At 36.0% G+C, this 13,520-nt stretch overlaps 1 protein-coding gene across 1 annotated transcript in view; it reads left to right on the top strand.

Moving 5' to 3' along the window:
- Window positions 1-13,520, top strand: part of TFAP2D (transcription factor AP-2 delta) — a 61,651-nt gene that overhangs the window by 30,879 nt on the left and 17,252 nt on the right. Inside the window, exon 7 of the mRNA XM_021692102.1 lies at window positions 4,746-4,859. Within this exon, the coding sequence (XP_021547777.1) occupies window positions 4,746-4,859 (114 nt within the window). The remainder of the gene's footprint in view (window positions 1-4,745; window positions 4,860-13,520) is intronic.

Genomic DNA, 13,520 nt, shown 5'->3' with positions numbered 1-13,520 from the left:
GTGTTAAAGACGTTATTTCTCAGAAACTGATGGAAAAGGACTTCACAACAGGTTGGCTAAAATTTAAATGGCCTCAAAATGCATAAAACCAAAACTAAATATTTCTTCTACCTACTTCTAATGTCACATAGGTCTTTTTTTGTTTTTACAAGTTTAAGGGTTTAAATGGGAAACCTACCACCCAACAGTTTTGCCCACGATATTGAGTCCCGTTTTTGGGATTTGTGCTGCTTGTGGCTGGCACTCTTTGGGTTTGGGATCTATCTGTGTAGTGCTTTTCTGAGAGTAACTTGGATGATTCATCTTGCCCCAGAGAGAAGGAAAACAAAAGATGGTGGCAAAAGGAGAAAAAGGGTAAAACAATGAAATGAAAGGGAAAGGACCAGCGGAGAAAGAAAATGAACAAGGGTTAGAGAAAGAAAATTAGAAGGCAGGTATAAAATGTGGATTTAAGATTTCGGGATAGACCTTATTCTGTGCAAGCTCCTAAAAACTTGCTGGTAGAAAGAGCTGAACCTGGGTTTTTTGTGTGGCTAATCTCCTGGGGGATCTTTCTTTCTGTTTTGCTTCTACTCTTGCCCTCTTGCAAGGCAAGACCCAGAGGGGTCTTCATCAGTAACATTTTAGTTTCTCCAGGAGAAACTGAAAGTACACTTAGTCAGTTTGAATCCTTAATACCATCTGGGGAGAACTATAAAGACATGTTACAGATCAAGAGAATACACTGCTAGAAGTTAGGTAGCGTCCTCCAGGTGTTCCCAAAGCATAGTATCCTTCTAGCTGGCAGGATTATACAGATTTTCCCAATATGTGTACCCATGTGACACCTCTGAATGACAGTGTTATCCCCAGATACAAATTATCCAAGAAAAGACACCTTTATATTTTCTGCCTCAAAAGTAGTTGGTTATAGTTTCATCATGCATATTCTAAGACTTTCACTCCCTAATCCAGAGAAATCCTTCTTTTTGTCCTCCTTTCCCCAGGATGGTTCCATAGCTGCCCATCTCTACCACCCACAGCAATGCCACCATTAACATTCAGAACACAAGTACCCACTTTCTGGAGAGTTCCCATACTCTATTTAAATGTCTGTGCATTCAAACTGATGTGGAGATTTTGTTTTCACCGAAGTCCAGTGTTAGAAGAACTTGAGGGGATTAAGAGAAGTACTTCCATATTTGTCAAAGTTATGCTGAGACGTCTATTTTAGAGTAGTGGATTCAACTCAGGAGTAGTATTTTCCTTTTACCTAGGATCTCAATAATGTCTATTTTTAGATGATATTTGGGACATTGGTTTCATAAAATATTGTGAGAACATGTACTTTGATCCTTCTGCCCATAGCTGGACATTTGCAAACCATTAAATAATCAAGAATTGGGTTCACTGATTCCAGTTACCTTAGTTTATATGAGTAAATAGGTCATAAACATCTAGAAATTAAGAGACAGGCTGTATAATTTTTTTCTGTCTTTTTGGTTGTGTATATCCGTCCATCTTCTTATAGACAATGGGAAACAAGAATGAGAGACTATGTAGTCATAGCAAATATATACAAGACAAGTAGTCATCAATGTAAGTGGATAAATTAAGGGATGTGTAGGAATAACATGCTTTTTCTGCAATATATGAATGGATCCAACATGTGTTCTGAGAAGTTTCTAATTTTCTGATAGTAAAGCTTTGGATATTTTCAATTAAAATGCTCAACGTTGAAATTAAGTAGCCTACACGGATACTCATTACATTCTAGTTAGCTCATCTTTGTTCACAAGACTGTGACAATTGCATCAAAAATCATATGAAATTCAAAATCATTGGATGAGAGATCCAATAACTGATCTGCATTGTTGGATTGGCTTACATGTTTCTCTTTTAACTCTATGAATAACAGATTCAGTTGTATTTAATTATTTTGCCAACTGCATAATTAAATGAAAGGCCCATTGACTAAGGGTCGAGCTTCCTAATTCCTCTTAATTTCTTGTGTTTTGTTGATTAACCAAATATGTTGGTGTAATTAGACAGTTACATAGGAGGGACAGAAACTGAATTAGAGCATTTTTGAATTCTAAAAATGTACTGGACAAAACCTTTGATTCATGGAAAACACATTTAAACTTCTTCATTGAATTTAGACTAAATATGCTTAACATTTGATCTGCATCAGGGTAAAGCAGAATCGTTAACATGTTTTAATTGTTACTATAACAATAATTGTCAAAAGGAGAAACACAGAACTTGAAATTCAGACATCAGCTTAAAAATTATGTCCTTAAGGACAGTGACGTAAGTGATAAAGTTAGAATTTGTGATTCACCAAAGATCATCTTGTGTTACATAATTCATAATGTGACATTTTGTTTTGAGAAATGAGTATTTCTTATTGTAGCCTTATAAATAAAATTTTAAATGAGGACAAAACTAGTCATAAAAATAATATCTCTGTAATTGTCATAATGAGATGATGATCATAATTGCCTAAGGGGGACTACAGAATTGTTCTCTGTTTTTAAGTCAAGAAGCTGTCCTAAGTCAGAATTAAGAGCAGCAGAATCAAATACCAGAGGTTGAGAATTCTGCAACTTCTCCCGATACAGCTTCCTGTGTAGTGTAGCTGAATTGCTTAGCACAAGTTAAATTTTTCCACACTTTGTCTTTTCCTCATCTCTTCATCCCCTTTAAGTTTATTGTAACTTGCTATAATGTTTATACAGTAAGGAAGTTGATTTACCAGCTTATAAACTAATTTTTTCAATTATCCAAATAATTCTGATATCATACCACAAGAACTAAAGCAACATTTCAACCTTTATTTGAATTTTTAAATATATTTTAATCTGGTATAAAATTAAAAGACTCATCTTTAAATAGCCCCAATACATATTTTTTTTGTAGTAATGGAGCATACTGATAGTCTACCAAATAGTAATTTATATTGCCAGTCTGAAAAATGATAGCATGAATCTGGATTTAAAATTTTAGTTAGAACTTTCCTAAAAAATAAAGATAAGAGTATATTTAACTATATTCAGTAACACAAAGCACAACAGATAACGATGCCCTACCAAATGGCATCACTTGATGCCACCGACTGGCATCAAAAACTTAGTTTAAATTGCTATTAAAACATAGGCAATACACCTGCAAGTCAATCAACTAAGTCTCTAACTCAGAACAGAAAAAGTGATAAATTCAGATCAAATATTCTCAATGAAAGTATACACATGCAGTTGTTAAAAGCATGCATTTAGATGCTGTATCTCAGAGACTAAAGCATTAGCTGGAGGATATGGAGGATCCTGTTTGATTTAGAGCAGATAAGGGCCATCTCTGGTTTTTTGTTTGTTTTTCCTCTCCTTATGACCCACTTTTACTTTCAACTGTGTTCACAAAGAAAAGGGCAAATTCTATAAACTCACACAATATGAAAATAACACTGGCAATAAACCTGGGGATTATTTTCATTTGAAAAATCACAAATGGTGTTTAGAAGAAATTTAGGCACCTAATTATAAAACTCTACTGGCTTTAACTCACTGGTAAATTATTTGTGATTCAAGACATTTTGTCACTTTTTGGTAGTTATTTGTTAATGACACAAATGATTTGGAGAGAAATTAGTGGCTGGGTCCATGGAGTAACATTCACTTGGAATAATTTGACTCTCTTGTACTTACTTGTCTTTGGCTAGCTACATTGATAATTATAATCAGGGCTAATGATTAGATTTTTATGACTACCCGTTGTAAATCCAGACCAAAAAAAACCCTAATCACTATCACATTATCCCTTGACTATGGAGTGGCCTCATATTAGATGATGTATTCTTTTGAGCAATTCCTTGTCTGTCCTTTATTTCATTCTTCAATTACTGTATTAATCTAGTAAGTTTTGTTGTTGTTTAAAAAAAAAACTGTTTTCTTTATATGTTTTGCTTCTTTAGAATTGTATCATTTAGACTATGTATCACAAAGGCTTTGCTGTTATTCAATATATATAGTAATGTGGTAATTAAAACTCATCAGAAATCACAATTATTTAATGTAAGAAAAGCAGCAGATTTTCTCTCAAGCATACCTTTTGCAAGAAACCATATTACATGGGACATAACAATCATTTTTGTGAGGCTAATGGGCTGAATTGTGGTAAATGATTACATACTTTAAATATTAAAATATGAATTCAGTTCACAAGAGTCTGAATTCTAATGAAATGCTGGGAAACAGGATTTTCCAAAGCCTACTTGAATCACCGCTCTGAAAGAAGCCCATAACTTGATTTAAACTTTTTACAAATGTGATATCCCCTCCAAAAATCATATTTTAATATTTTAAAAAAACAATGATTAAGTGTGATCCTTTCATATAGATTTTTCCTCGTGCTGAGGTTAATCTGTGAATATTCACCTTAAAAATGAACACGGTTTTGTCAGTGCTCATGGGCTGTTGATCACTTCCAAAGTTTTACAGTTTTCCTGTAGTACTTGGGAGCAAAGTTGGTGTTGTGAACCTCATCTGTATGTTGTAGATGGAACTTTGGAGGTTGATTTATGAAAGTTGACCTAGTTCTCTTTTATTTTATTTATTTATTTATTTATTTATTTATTTATTTATTTATTTATTATTTTTTTAATCTAGTCCTCTTTTAAATGAGAAAACAAACCTTTGGTAAAATATCATGGGATGAAATTAAAGCCCCATGTTAAGGGTTCAACTTCAGTGATGAATCTTTCATTTTAGACAAATTTGTAAAGAATTCCAAGACCTCTTGAGCCAAGATAGATCACCATTGGGATCCTCCAGACCCACTCCAATTCTAGACCTTGACATCCAGAGACACTTAACACATTTCAGGTAAGACTGGCTTTCCAATCTCCTCAAACTCTCTTTTAAATTCTTAAACCATCTTTATTAACCCAGACATTTTTGTATTCCTGTCGCAGTTCCGTTTAGAGATATTGCTTATATATTCATATAGTGACTGACTGAATCTTTTGAAATTGCAAGCATGTAAGATCAAATTATAAAAATAACTAATGCATGAAGCACTTTAGATCAGAAAGTTTAGTGTCTTTGTGCAATTTTCAGGAAATTGTGACTTTGAAAGTGAACACTATTATTTCAAGTAATGGCACTTTTGAATCAGGATTCTGAAATCATTCTTTATCTTGGTGAGGCACATTATTGAATGGACAGATATGACACAAATTAATGGGATATCATACACTGCTTTTACAGGCATATGTTAATAATTTCTGCCCAATTAGAAGCTGCAAATGGTTCTTAAATTAGACCACACAAGTATATTTTAAAGCTCCTGGAATGTGTTATTGAAAGCATATTTAAAATTTTATTTTCTGAGATGCTTTGGAAAAGAATAGACTTTTTTTTCTCTGGTTAATTTATGCCCTAGAGACAATGTGGAAAGGAACAAGATAATTACTCAGGTAACTTCCAGTTTTAAAGCCCTAAAATTCTAATGCCTTACATAATATTTCTCATCAATGTAAAAAATATTTTGTCCTCTTTTAACTATCATCATTCAGTTTAAAAAACAATGTTAAGCAGGGGTTCCTGGGTGGTTCAGTTAGCTAAGCATCTTGATCTCAGTTCAGGTCTTGATCTTAGGGTCTTGAGTTTAAGCCCCACATTGGGCTCCATCCTGGCTGTGGAGCCTACTTAAAACAAAACAAAGCAAACAAATAAAAACAATGTTAAATAAAGACTATTATACATTAAATTTTAAAATGTTTTCAGTACCTCTCACCAATGATAATGCTTTTGAGGAGGATACTCCCTTATATAAAATAATGGATATTTCAATGAGTTGGAATTTTATCTGCAACATCAGAGACTTTTAAATAGAATATTTTATTTTGCGTCATGCCACAAGACTCCTTAAGATGTAGTAGATACATCTTTGGAGACTAAATTTAGGGTTTACCTTCTAAAAATGTACCAGATATACCAAAAATATATCTCACAGGACTTTTCTCCTAGCACTCAATTGGGTTAGTGAAAGTGAGTGTAATAAAACTGGTAGAAATTACAATGCCCAGAAGTTAAGGGGAAAAGGCTTTGGAGTCAATAGAACCATCTTCAAATCCAGACCATCATACAGCTGAGCTGGGTAGTTTTGGGGTAACATGCATTCTTTCCAACCCTCGATTTCCCTAGCTTTAAATGGAATAAGAACCCTTTTATTACATGGTGGTAGAGAGCAAACATGACATAATACATATAGGCTGGCTCAGTCAGTAGAGCATGTGATTCTTGATCTTGGGGCCATGAGTTCAAGCCCCACGTGGGGCATAAAGCTTACTTTAAATAAATAAATATAAATAAATAAATAAATAAATAAATAAAATGAGATAATGAATATAAAGTAAGCATTCAGTGAATGATGGGTTGTTTACTCCACCACCGATCCAAGTTTAGAAGGTATGGTTTGTTCCACTGTCATATCTGTACAAATGTTTTCCATATTTTTGTATCCACACTAAAGATATTTGTAATTTTTACAGAAGTTCAATTCCAAGCTTAATAATTTTTATACAAATTCAAGTCTTGATTTAAGGAAGTTTGTGACGTTACAAATACACTCTAAGGAAGAATTTATTGTTAAAACATAGAGAATTCAGATTTTATATCATAGCTACCAGGTTATTTCCAATTACAGGTGCCGCAGGCTTCATCAGACAGTGAGCTGTCCTTTTTCAGGCACAAAACAAAATACGGCATCAATGTGTAAATTGAATATTGGCGACAGTGTGAAATAAGTAGGCAAACCATGTGTTTGCTCAGCATAGGCACAATCTGCTAATTTGTTGATACTTGAGTTAGTTGCCAAATCAATGCCACAGAACTCCTTAGAGAAAACTTTCACTTCTAAGCTTGAGCTGTGTGTTTCCTTCCTGGGCTTTATTTGCTCTCATTTACCACCCCCCTATGCAGAATATGGTAACAAACTAGTCTGGTATTGTCCTGAAAAGAGCTACATATATTGAAAATTGCCCCCGCCTAGTTAAAAAAGAGCTTATATTTTGGATATACAACTCTCAAGATTATGTATGGCTGCAGATTCTCAATCACAACCATTTGAAATATACAGCCATACCTTAAACAATTTAAAACTACATGGTATATCTACTTATAAAAGTATCATCTATAAAAATTTTGGTATTATCATTTATATATTAATATACATGGGCATAAATATTGTATTGTTATAAATATTATTTATTAAGTGTTTTGATATTGGGAAGTTATGATTTCCTATTTATTAGGCCTTTTTAATATTTTCCAAATTTTTTATTTACTTTGCTTTAACTATATTCCAGATTATTTATTTTGATGAGATGTTCTGATTTCATAGTGGAAGGTAGTAGGATGATAGAAATCACTTAACTGGTGGAGTTTTGGAATATAGGTGAGGTTCAGTGGGGTGGAGTCCGGAGCTGACGACCAAGAAAGAATTCTTGAGGCGTCTTTAGTACAAAATGGTGGTTTATTAAAGCATGAGGACAGACCCATGGGCAGAAAGAGCTGCTGCCCTGTGGTCTTGAGGAGTGGCTGATTATATACTCAGGAGTTGGGGAGGTGAGCACAAAGGGGGTGTCCAGAAGGACTGCCATATGCTAAAGACTCTCAGGATACTGGAGGCCTGGTTATTGTCAAGCCAAGGTTGTTCTTCCCTCTGATGAGGCACAAACATGAAGACAGTTGGGAGTTTCCTAGAGGAGTGTTACATTCCTCCTATCACACGTCCTTGTCAATGGGCTTCAGGTTCAAAAGAAATTCAATATTATTTACATTTCCTCTGCCTCAGCCTCCCTCAATTTCATGTAGGGAAGGATGTTAGGGCTTCAGGAAACTGAGTTATGGGTCTCTGGAAGTTAGGTTATTGATAAGAAAGCTCTTCCTTGTAAGTCACTAGGACATTTGTAAACTGAGGGAGACTTCTGTCCTGCAGGACTGTGATCTCCATCAGTTAACCATTTGTTTTTCCTTTAGGGCAGCCAGGAGTGCCTGAGGAATGTCACATATATCCCAAAGTGTGGGGGTGGGGGTGGGGGGGGTACTAGCTTCTGCTTTGTCCTCAGCTAGCCTTCTGCTCCCTCATCATAACTAAAATTCACTTTATAGCAAACTTCCTAAATTATATCTTTTTTATTGTGATAAAAAGCACTTAACGTAAAATTTACCATCTTAACCATTTCTAAATGAACAATTTAGCAGTGTTAAGTGTATGCACAATGCTGCGCAACCACTCTCCAGGACTTTTTCATTTGGCAAATCTGAAACTCTGTAACCATTAAAAAACTCCCCATTTCCCCCCTTTCCCCCTGTCTCCTAGCCCATGGCAGCTACCATTCTACTTTCTGTGTCTATGATTTTAACTACTCTAGATGCGTCATATAAGTGGAATCATACAGTATGTCTTTTTGTGACTAGCTTATTTCACTCAGTATAATGTTCTCAAGGTTCATCTGTGTTGTAGCATGTGTCAGAATTTCCTTCCTTTTTAAAACTGAATAATATTCCATTGTATGTATATGTCACATTTGCTTATCTATTCATTCATTAATGGATACCCCTTGGCTGTTGTGAATAGTACTGCTATGAAAATGGGTATGCAGGGGCGCCTGGGTGGCTCAGTTGGTTAAGCGACTGCCTTCGGCTCAGGTCATGATCCTGGAGTCCCGGGATCGAGTCCCGCATCGGGCTCCCTGCTCAGCAGGGAGTCTGCTTCTCCCTCTCCCACTCCCCGTTTGTGTTCCCTCTCTGGCTGTGTCTTTCTCTGTCAAATAAATAAATAAAATCTTAAAAAAAAAAAAAAAAAAGAAAATGGGTATGCAAATCTCTTTGAGATTTTGCTTTCAATTCTTTTGGATATATACCCAGAAGTAGAATTACTATATAATATAGTAATTCTTTTTTAATTTTTTGAGAAACTGTCATAGACTTATAATACATGAAAGAGATTTTACAATAGAGGATTAAGCAGAGTACAGGTAATTACCTGGGATAATTAGGAAATGCTTTCGTCTTTCTATCCACAGTACTTGGCACATGGTATGTACCCATAAGTATGTTAATTGTTTTTCATAGTGGCTGCACCCTTTTACATTCCCACCAACAGGACACAAGGGTTCTCCTTCCCCCACATTCATGCCAACACTTACTATTTACTGTTTCTGTTTTTAATAGTGGCTATCCTAATGGGTATGAAGTGATATCTCATTGTGGTTTTGATTTGTATTTCCCTACTGATGGATGATGTGAAGCATCTTTGCATAAGCTTGTTGACCGTTTCTATGCCATTTTTTTGGAGAAAGGTCTAATCAAGTCTTTTACCCATTTTTAATCTGGTTATTTGCTTTTTTGTTATTGAGTTGTAAGTTCTTTATATATTCTGGATATTAGCCCCTTTTAGACATAGGATTTGCAAATACTTTCATTCTGTAGGTTGCCTTTTTATTCCGTTGATTATCTCCTTTGATGCATAGAAATTTTTATGTTGTTCAACTTGCCTTTTTTTTTTTTTTACTTTTGTTGCTTGTGCTTTTGGTGTCATAGCTACGAAATCCTTGCCAAATCCAAAGTCATGAAGATTTCCCCCTGTTTTCTTCTAAGAGTTTTATAGTTGTGGGTCTTATGTTTAGGTCTTTAATGCATTTTGAGTTAATTTTTATATATAAGGTAAGGTAGGTGTCCAGCTTCATTTTTCTTCATGTCTTAAACTATGTCTTTTTAAACAAAAGATACATGGTTGACATTTCCAATTAAAACCCAAATCGAAGTCTCCTGATACAGATCAAGTTTAAATGTATGCCTTTTTTTTTACTGTGCATTTATTAAAAGAAGCCTCAATAGAATAACTTAATAGGACTATAAATGTCAGCTTGCTGCCTGACCTTGAAAAAGACTTCACACTTTTTTATTTTTTTTAAGATTTTATTTATTTATTTGACAGAGAGAGACACAGCGAGAGAGGGAACACAAGCAGGGGGAGTGGGAGAGGGAGAAGCAGGCTTTCCGCCAAGCAGGGAGCCCGATGCGGGGCTCGATGCGGAGCTCGATGCGGAGCCCGATGCGGGGCTCGATGCGGGGCCCGATGCGGGGCTCGATGCGGGGCTCGATCCCAGGACCCTGGGATCATGACCTGAGCCGAAGGCAGACGCTTAACGACTAAGCCACCCAGGCGCCCCAGACTTCACACTTTTTAAATGTAGCCCTTAAACCTGGTTTCCCAGCTCCAAATCTCTCTTGGAGTTTTTAAAAAATCTCAAGGTCAGGAATATACTTTAAAAGATCTAATTTAATAGGTCAAGTCTAGCATTGGACTTGGGCTTCTGTGTTGTTTGCAGAACTCTGAAGTTGATTCTGATAGTTAGCTTTAAGAACCACAGCCCTAGGATGTTTCTAGACTATTAGCTTTTATTTATTTTTTTTTAACTTTGGAAGAAAAACCGTTCTGATTCATTTTTAAAGTGACACTGAGAATTATATAAAGTTCTGTCTTGTCAACGTATTGAAAGGTTTCTATACTTATTATTCTGCTAATAATCTGGGTAAAAACATGTCAGCATGGAATGTGGCTCTTTCATAATTTCCGACTGACAGCAGTAACTTTAATTTTGATAGAAGCATAAGCTCAAGAGAAAAATTAGTTAGGAAGCATAACACATTTAACTTTGAAAACAGTCCTTTGGCAGAGTCTGATATTTCTACTGTTTTTGCTGAGTTCTGGCTGGGAAAGAAGTAAGGAGAGAGTGTGATTGGATAGGCATAGAGAATGCTCTAATTAGTAACATCGACTTTTGCTATTATTTTACTTGGTCAAAATACCCTTCCCGGTGTAGACCACTTGAATTACTCCTTACAGGGTGGTTGATTTGGTACCTGAGGACTGTGGCTTCCTTTCGGCCCACTGAATATGTCCACGTAAAGCTAGGGAATGATCTGACCTCATAAAGCACAGATAACTACTTCCAGTTTCCTGTGGTAGTTGCCCTATCTGTGTGCTCTGGGAAACCATATAGCAGTGACTCTTCTCACAATCTATAGCCTGGAAAGTTGTTTGTTTCCATCAAAATGACAGCAGTCAGGCTTAGTCGTTATTTATAATTTACTGAGTACCATCAAGAGTGTAGAGAACACAGCAGACACTGTAACACCTACTGGAAGAGGGAAGAGAATTGATTGAAATCTACACAACACCCCACAGATACAATTCCCAGGAACAACGATGGCAATTAGACCAAGGTGGCATGGGGCCTCACAGACAGAACAGACTCAGCTCAGACAGAGGCCCAGGGGCCTCATTTTCTGCAATGTTAGCAACTCCCCTCTTTGCGATCTCAAGGAAGTCTTAGCAACTTTTCCCTTCTTGGTCTCTTACGTTCTCCTAATCACCTTGAATCTGAAGTCAAGCGAAAGCAAGTCTGACAAGGGGAGGGAATTAGACTATCTTTAATGCTCCATTCAGAAAAAGCAGTCTATCAGAAAAATGAGGACGTTTTCTTTCCTAGCACCCATCTTAGGACCCTGAAATGTTATTATTTCTTGTATTTTACAGTGCTAATGGCCAGTGGTGCAAAGATTGGGACTCAAGGATTGTCACATTCTTTAGGAACTTGTAATGCGGAGGAAAATTACTTACAAAAACTTATAATATATGAGAGATTTTGTAAGAAAGGATTAAGTACAATACAGGTAATTACCTGGGGTAATTAAGAAAGGCTTTCATCTATCTATCCATAGTACTTAGCGCATAGTATGTACCCAATAAATATATTCATCAAGGTGGATTATGATAATATCTCTGTTAGGTCTTGGATGTATTCTCCACTGGGTTATTCCCAGGGCCATGGTGTTTTAATCGAACCATGGGCTAGGGAAGTGAAATGATCAATATGCTTAATTCTTCTGTTGCAGTCAAAAAGTGAATTGACATCACGCCTCCTTAGAAATAGACCCTCCCACAGAAAGGGGAGAAATACTCCTCCCATCATTCCTGGAAATAAGAAATGTATAGGCACTTCCCAGATATCTGTATATTTGCTGGTGATGACATCTTCTTCATTGATTCTCAATGTTGGAAGGCCCCGTACATTTCCCACTCTCCTTCAACATTTGGATCTTCTCTCCAGCATTCTTGTCAGGTTGTCAGCCACTCCAGGCTCAAAAACTTTCAATAACAGCCTCTTTTTTTCATTGCCCAGACATCCCTTCTATCTCTGACAACTCTATCTGAAATGCCTTCCTTCCATTGAGGCAACATCTGTCTCCCTAATGTCCCACTCCCTGGGGGATTTCCACAGCCAGTTTAATTCCATTTCCCTCCCAATTTCTAAAGACAGCTTTGGTGTCTGGTTTTCTCTTGCTGGGCTATTCATCCCCCTTTTCTTTATGTTCCACATATGACATGAATTCCAGTCAACTCAGCTACTATCTTCTGAGCGCCATATGCTTGGCAGCTCACTCAGGAGACCATGTGTGTCTCTACTTGAACGTGACCTGTTTGGTTGTCTCCAAGGAGCCCAAAGTGTGTATAGGTTTGTTTTTTGTTTTTATTTTTCTCATTTTGGGGGAATGGGAAAGTGGTAGGGAAGGTAATCAGCAGTGGATGGTTTTATTAATCCTGTGAAATCACTCATTAGTGTCAGAAGAGAAATGAAGAAATTTCAGTGCAATCTCTAATCTCAAAAGAAAACATCATGAAATAAATCATACAATGAGGCTTAGCATGTAAGAAATAAAATTATTAAGCCTCCTTCAGGATGTTCTGCCAATTCAAGAGGACTTCTAGGCCCATTTTGTTTAAGAATATTCAAAATAATGGGCCCGAATTGTGAAGAAAAAAAAAAATCCTATATTTCCCACTTAAGCTTCTTTATGTAAGGTTCAAATGCAACTTTAAAACTTAAACTTCAAAACCTGTGTGCCATTCTCAGTTGCAAAGAAAAACATACCTGTAAATGGTCAGGTCTTATTCACTAGTTAAATATGGACAGTTTCTACTTACATAAGAGTAAAAATAGTCTCCCTTGAAGTAAAATTTTCACTAGTAAAAATGTAGACTAAAAATAAAACAGGCAACAGTTTTCATCCCCTTAGCAGACAAGTGGAATTATGATGAACTTCTTGTATGAATCTACATTAAATTACATTATTTAACGTTCATTTAACATTAAGCAGGAAATTGAATAATTAAATTAGTTGCCAATATTTATTGTACTTCACGAGTTACATGGCACCAAACCAAAGACTGCAGGAGATACATATATAAAAGCATCCCTTGAAGGTCACTTGATGACATCTTAAATGATTTTTAGGTGCAGCACTTAGGAGACTAGTAATTCGCACAACAGAAACCAGAGGCAACTATTTCTAACAAGTTCCAAACATGGCACCCTAAAAACAATATGTGTGAATAATTGGGGAATGCATAGTTGGTAAAGAAATTTGGGAATTTTTATTTAAATAATTTCTATCTTTGTTGAGCTGTGG

The sequence above is a fragment of the Neomonachus schauinslandi genome, chromosome 8 (genome assembly GCF_002201575.2).
Source record: "Neomonachus schauinslandi chromosome 8, ASM220157v2, whole genome shotgun sequence".
NCBI lineage: Eukaryota > Metazoa > Chordata > Mammalia > Carnivora > Phocidae > Neomonachus > Neomonachus schauinslandi.
This window is presented reverse-complemented; position numbering and strand designations above follow the sequence as displayed.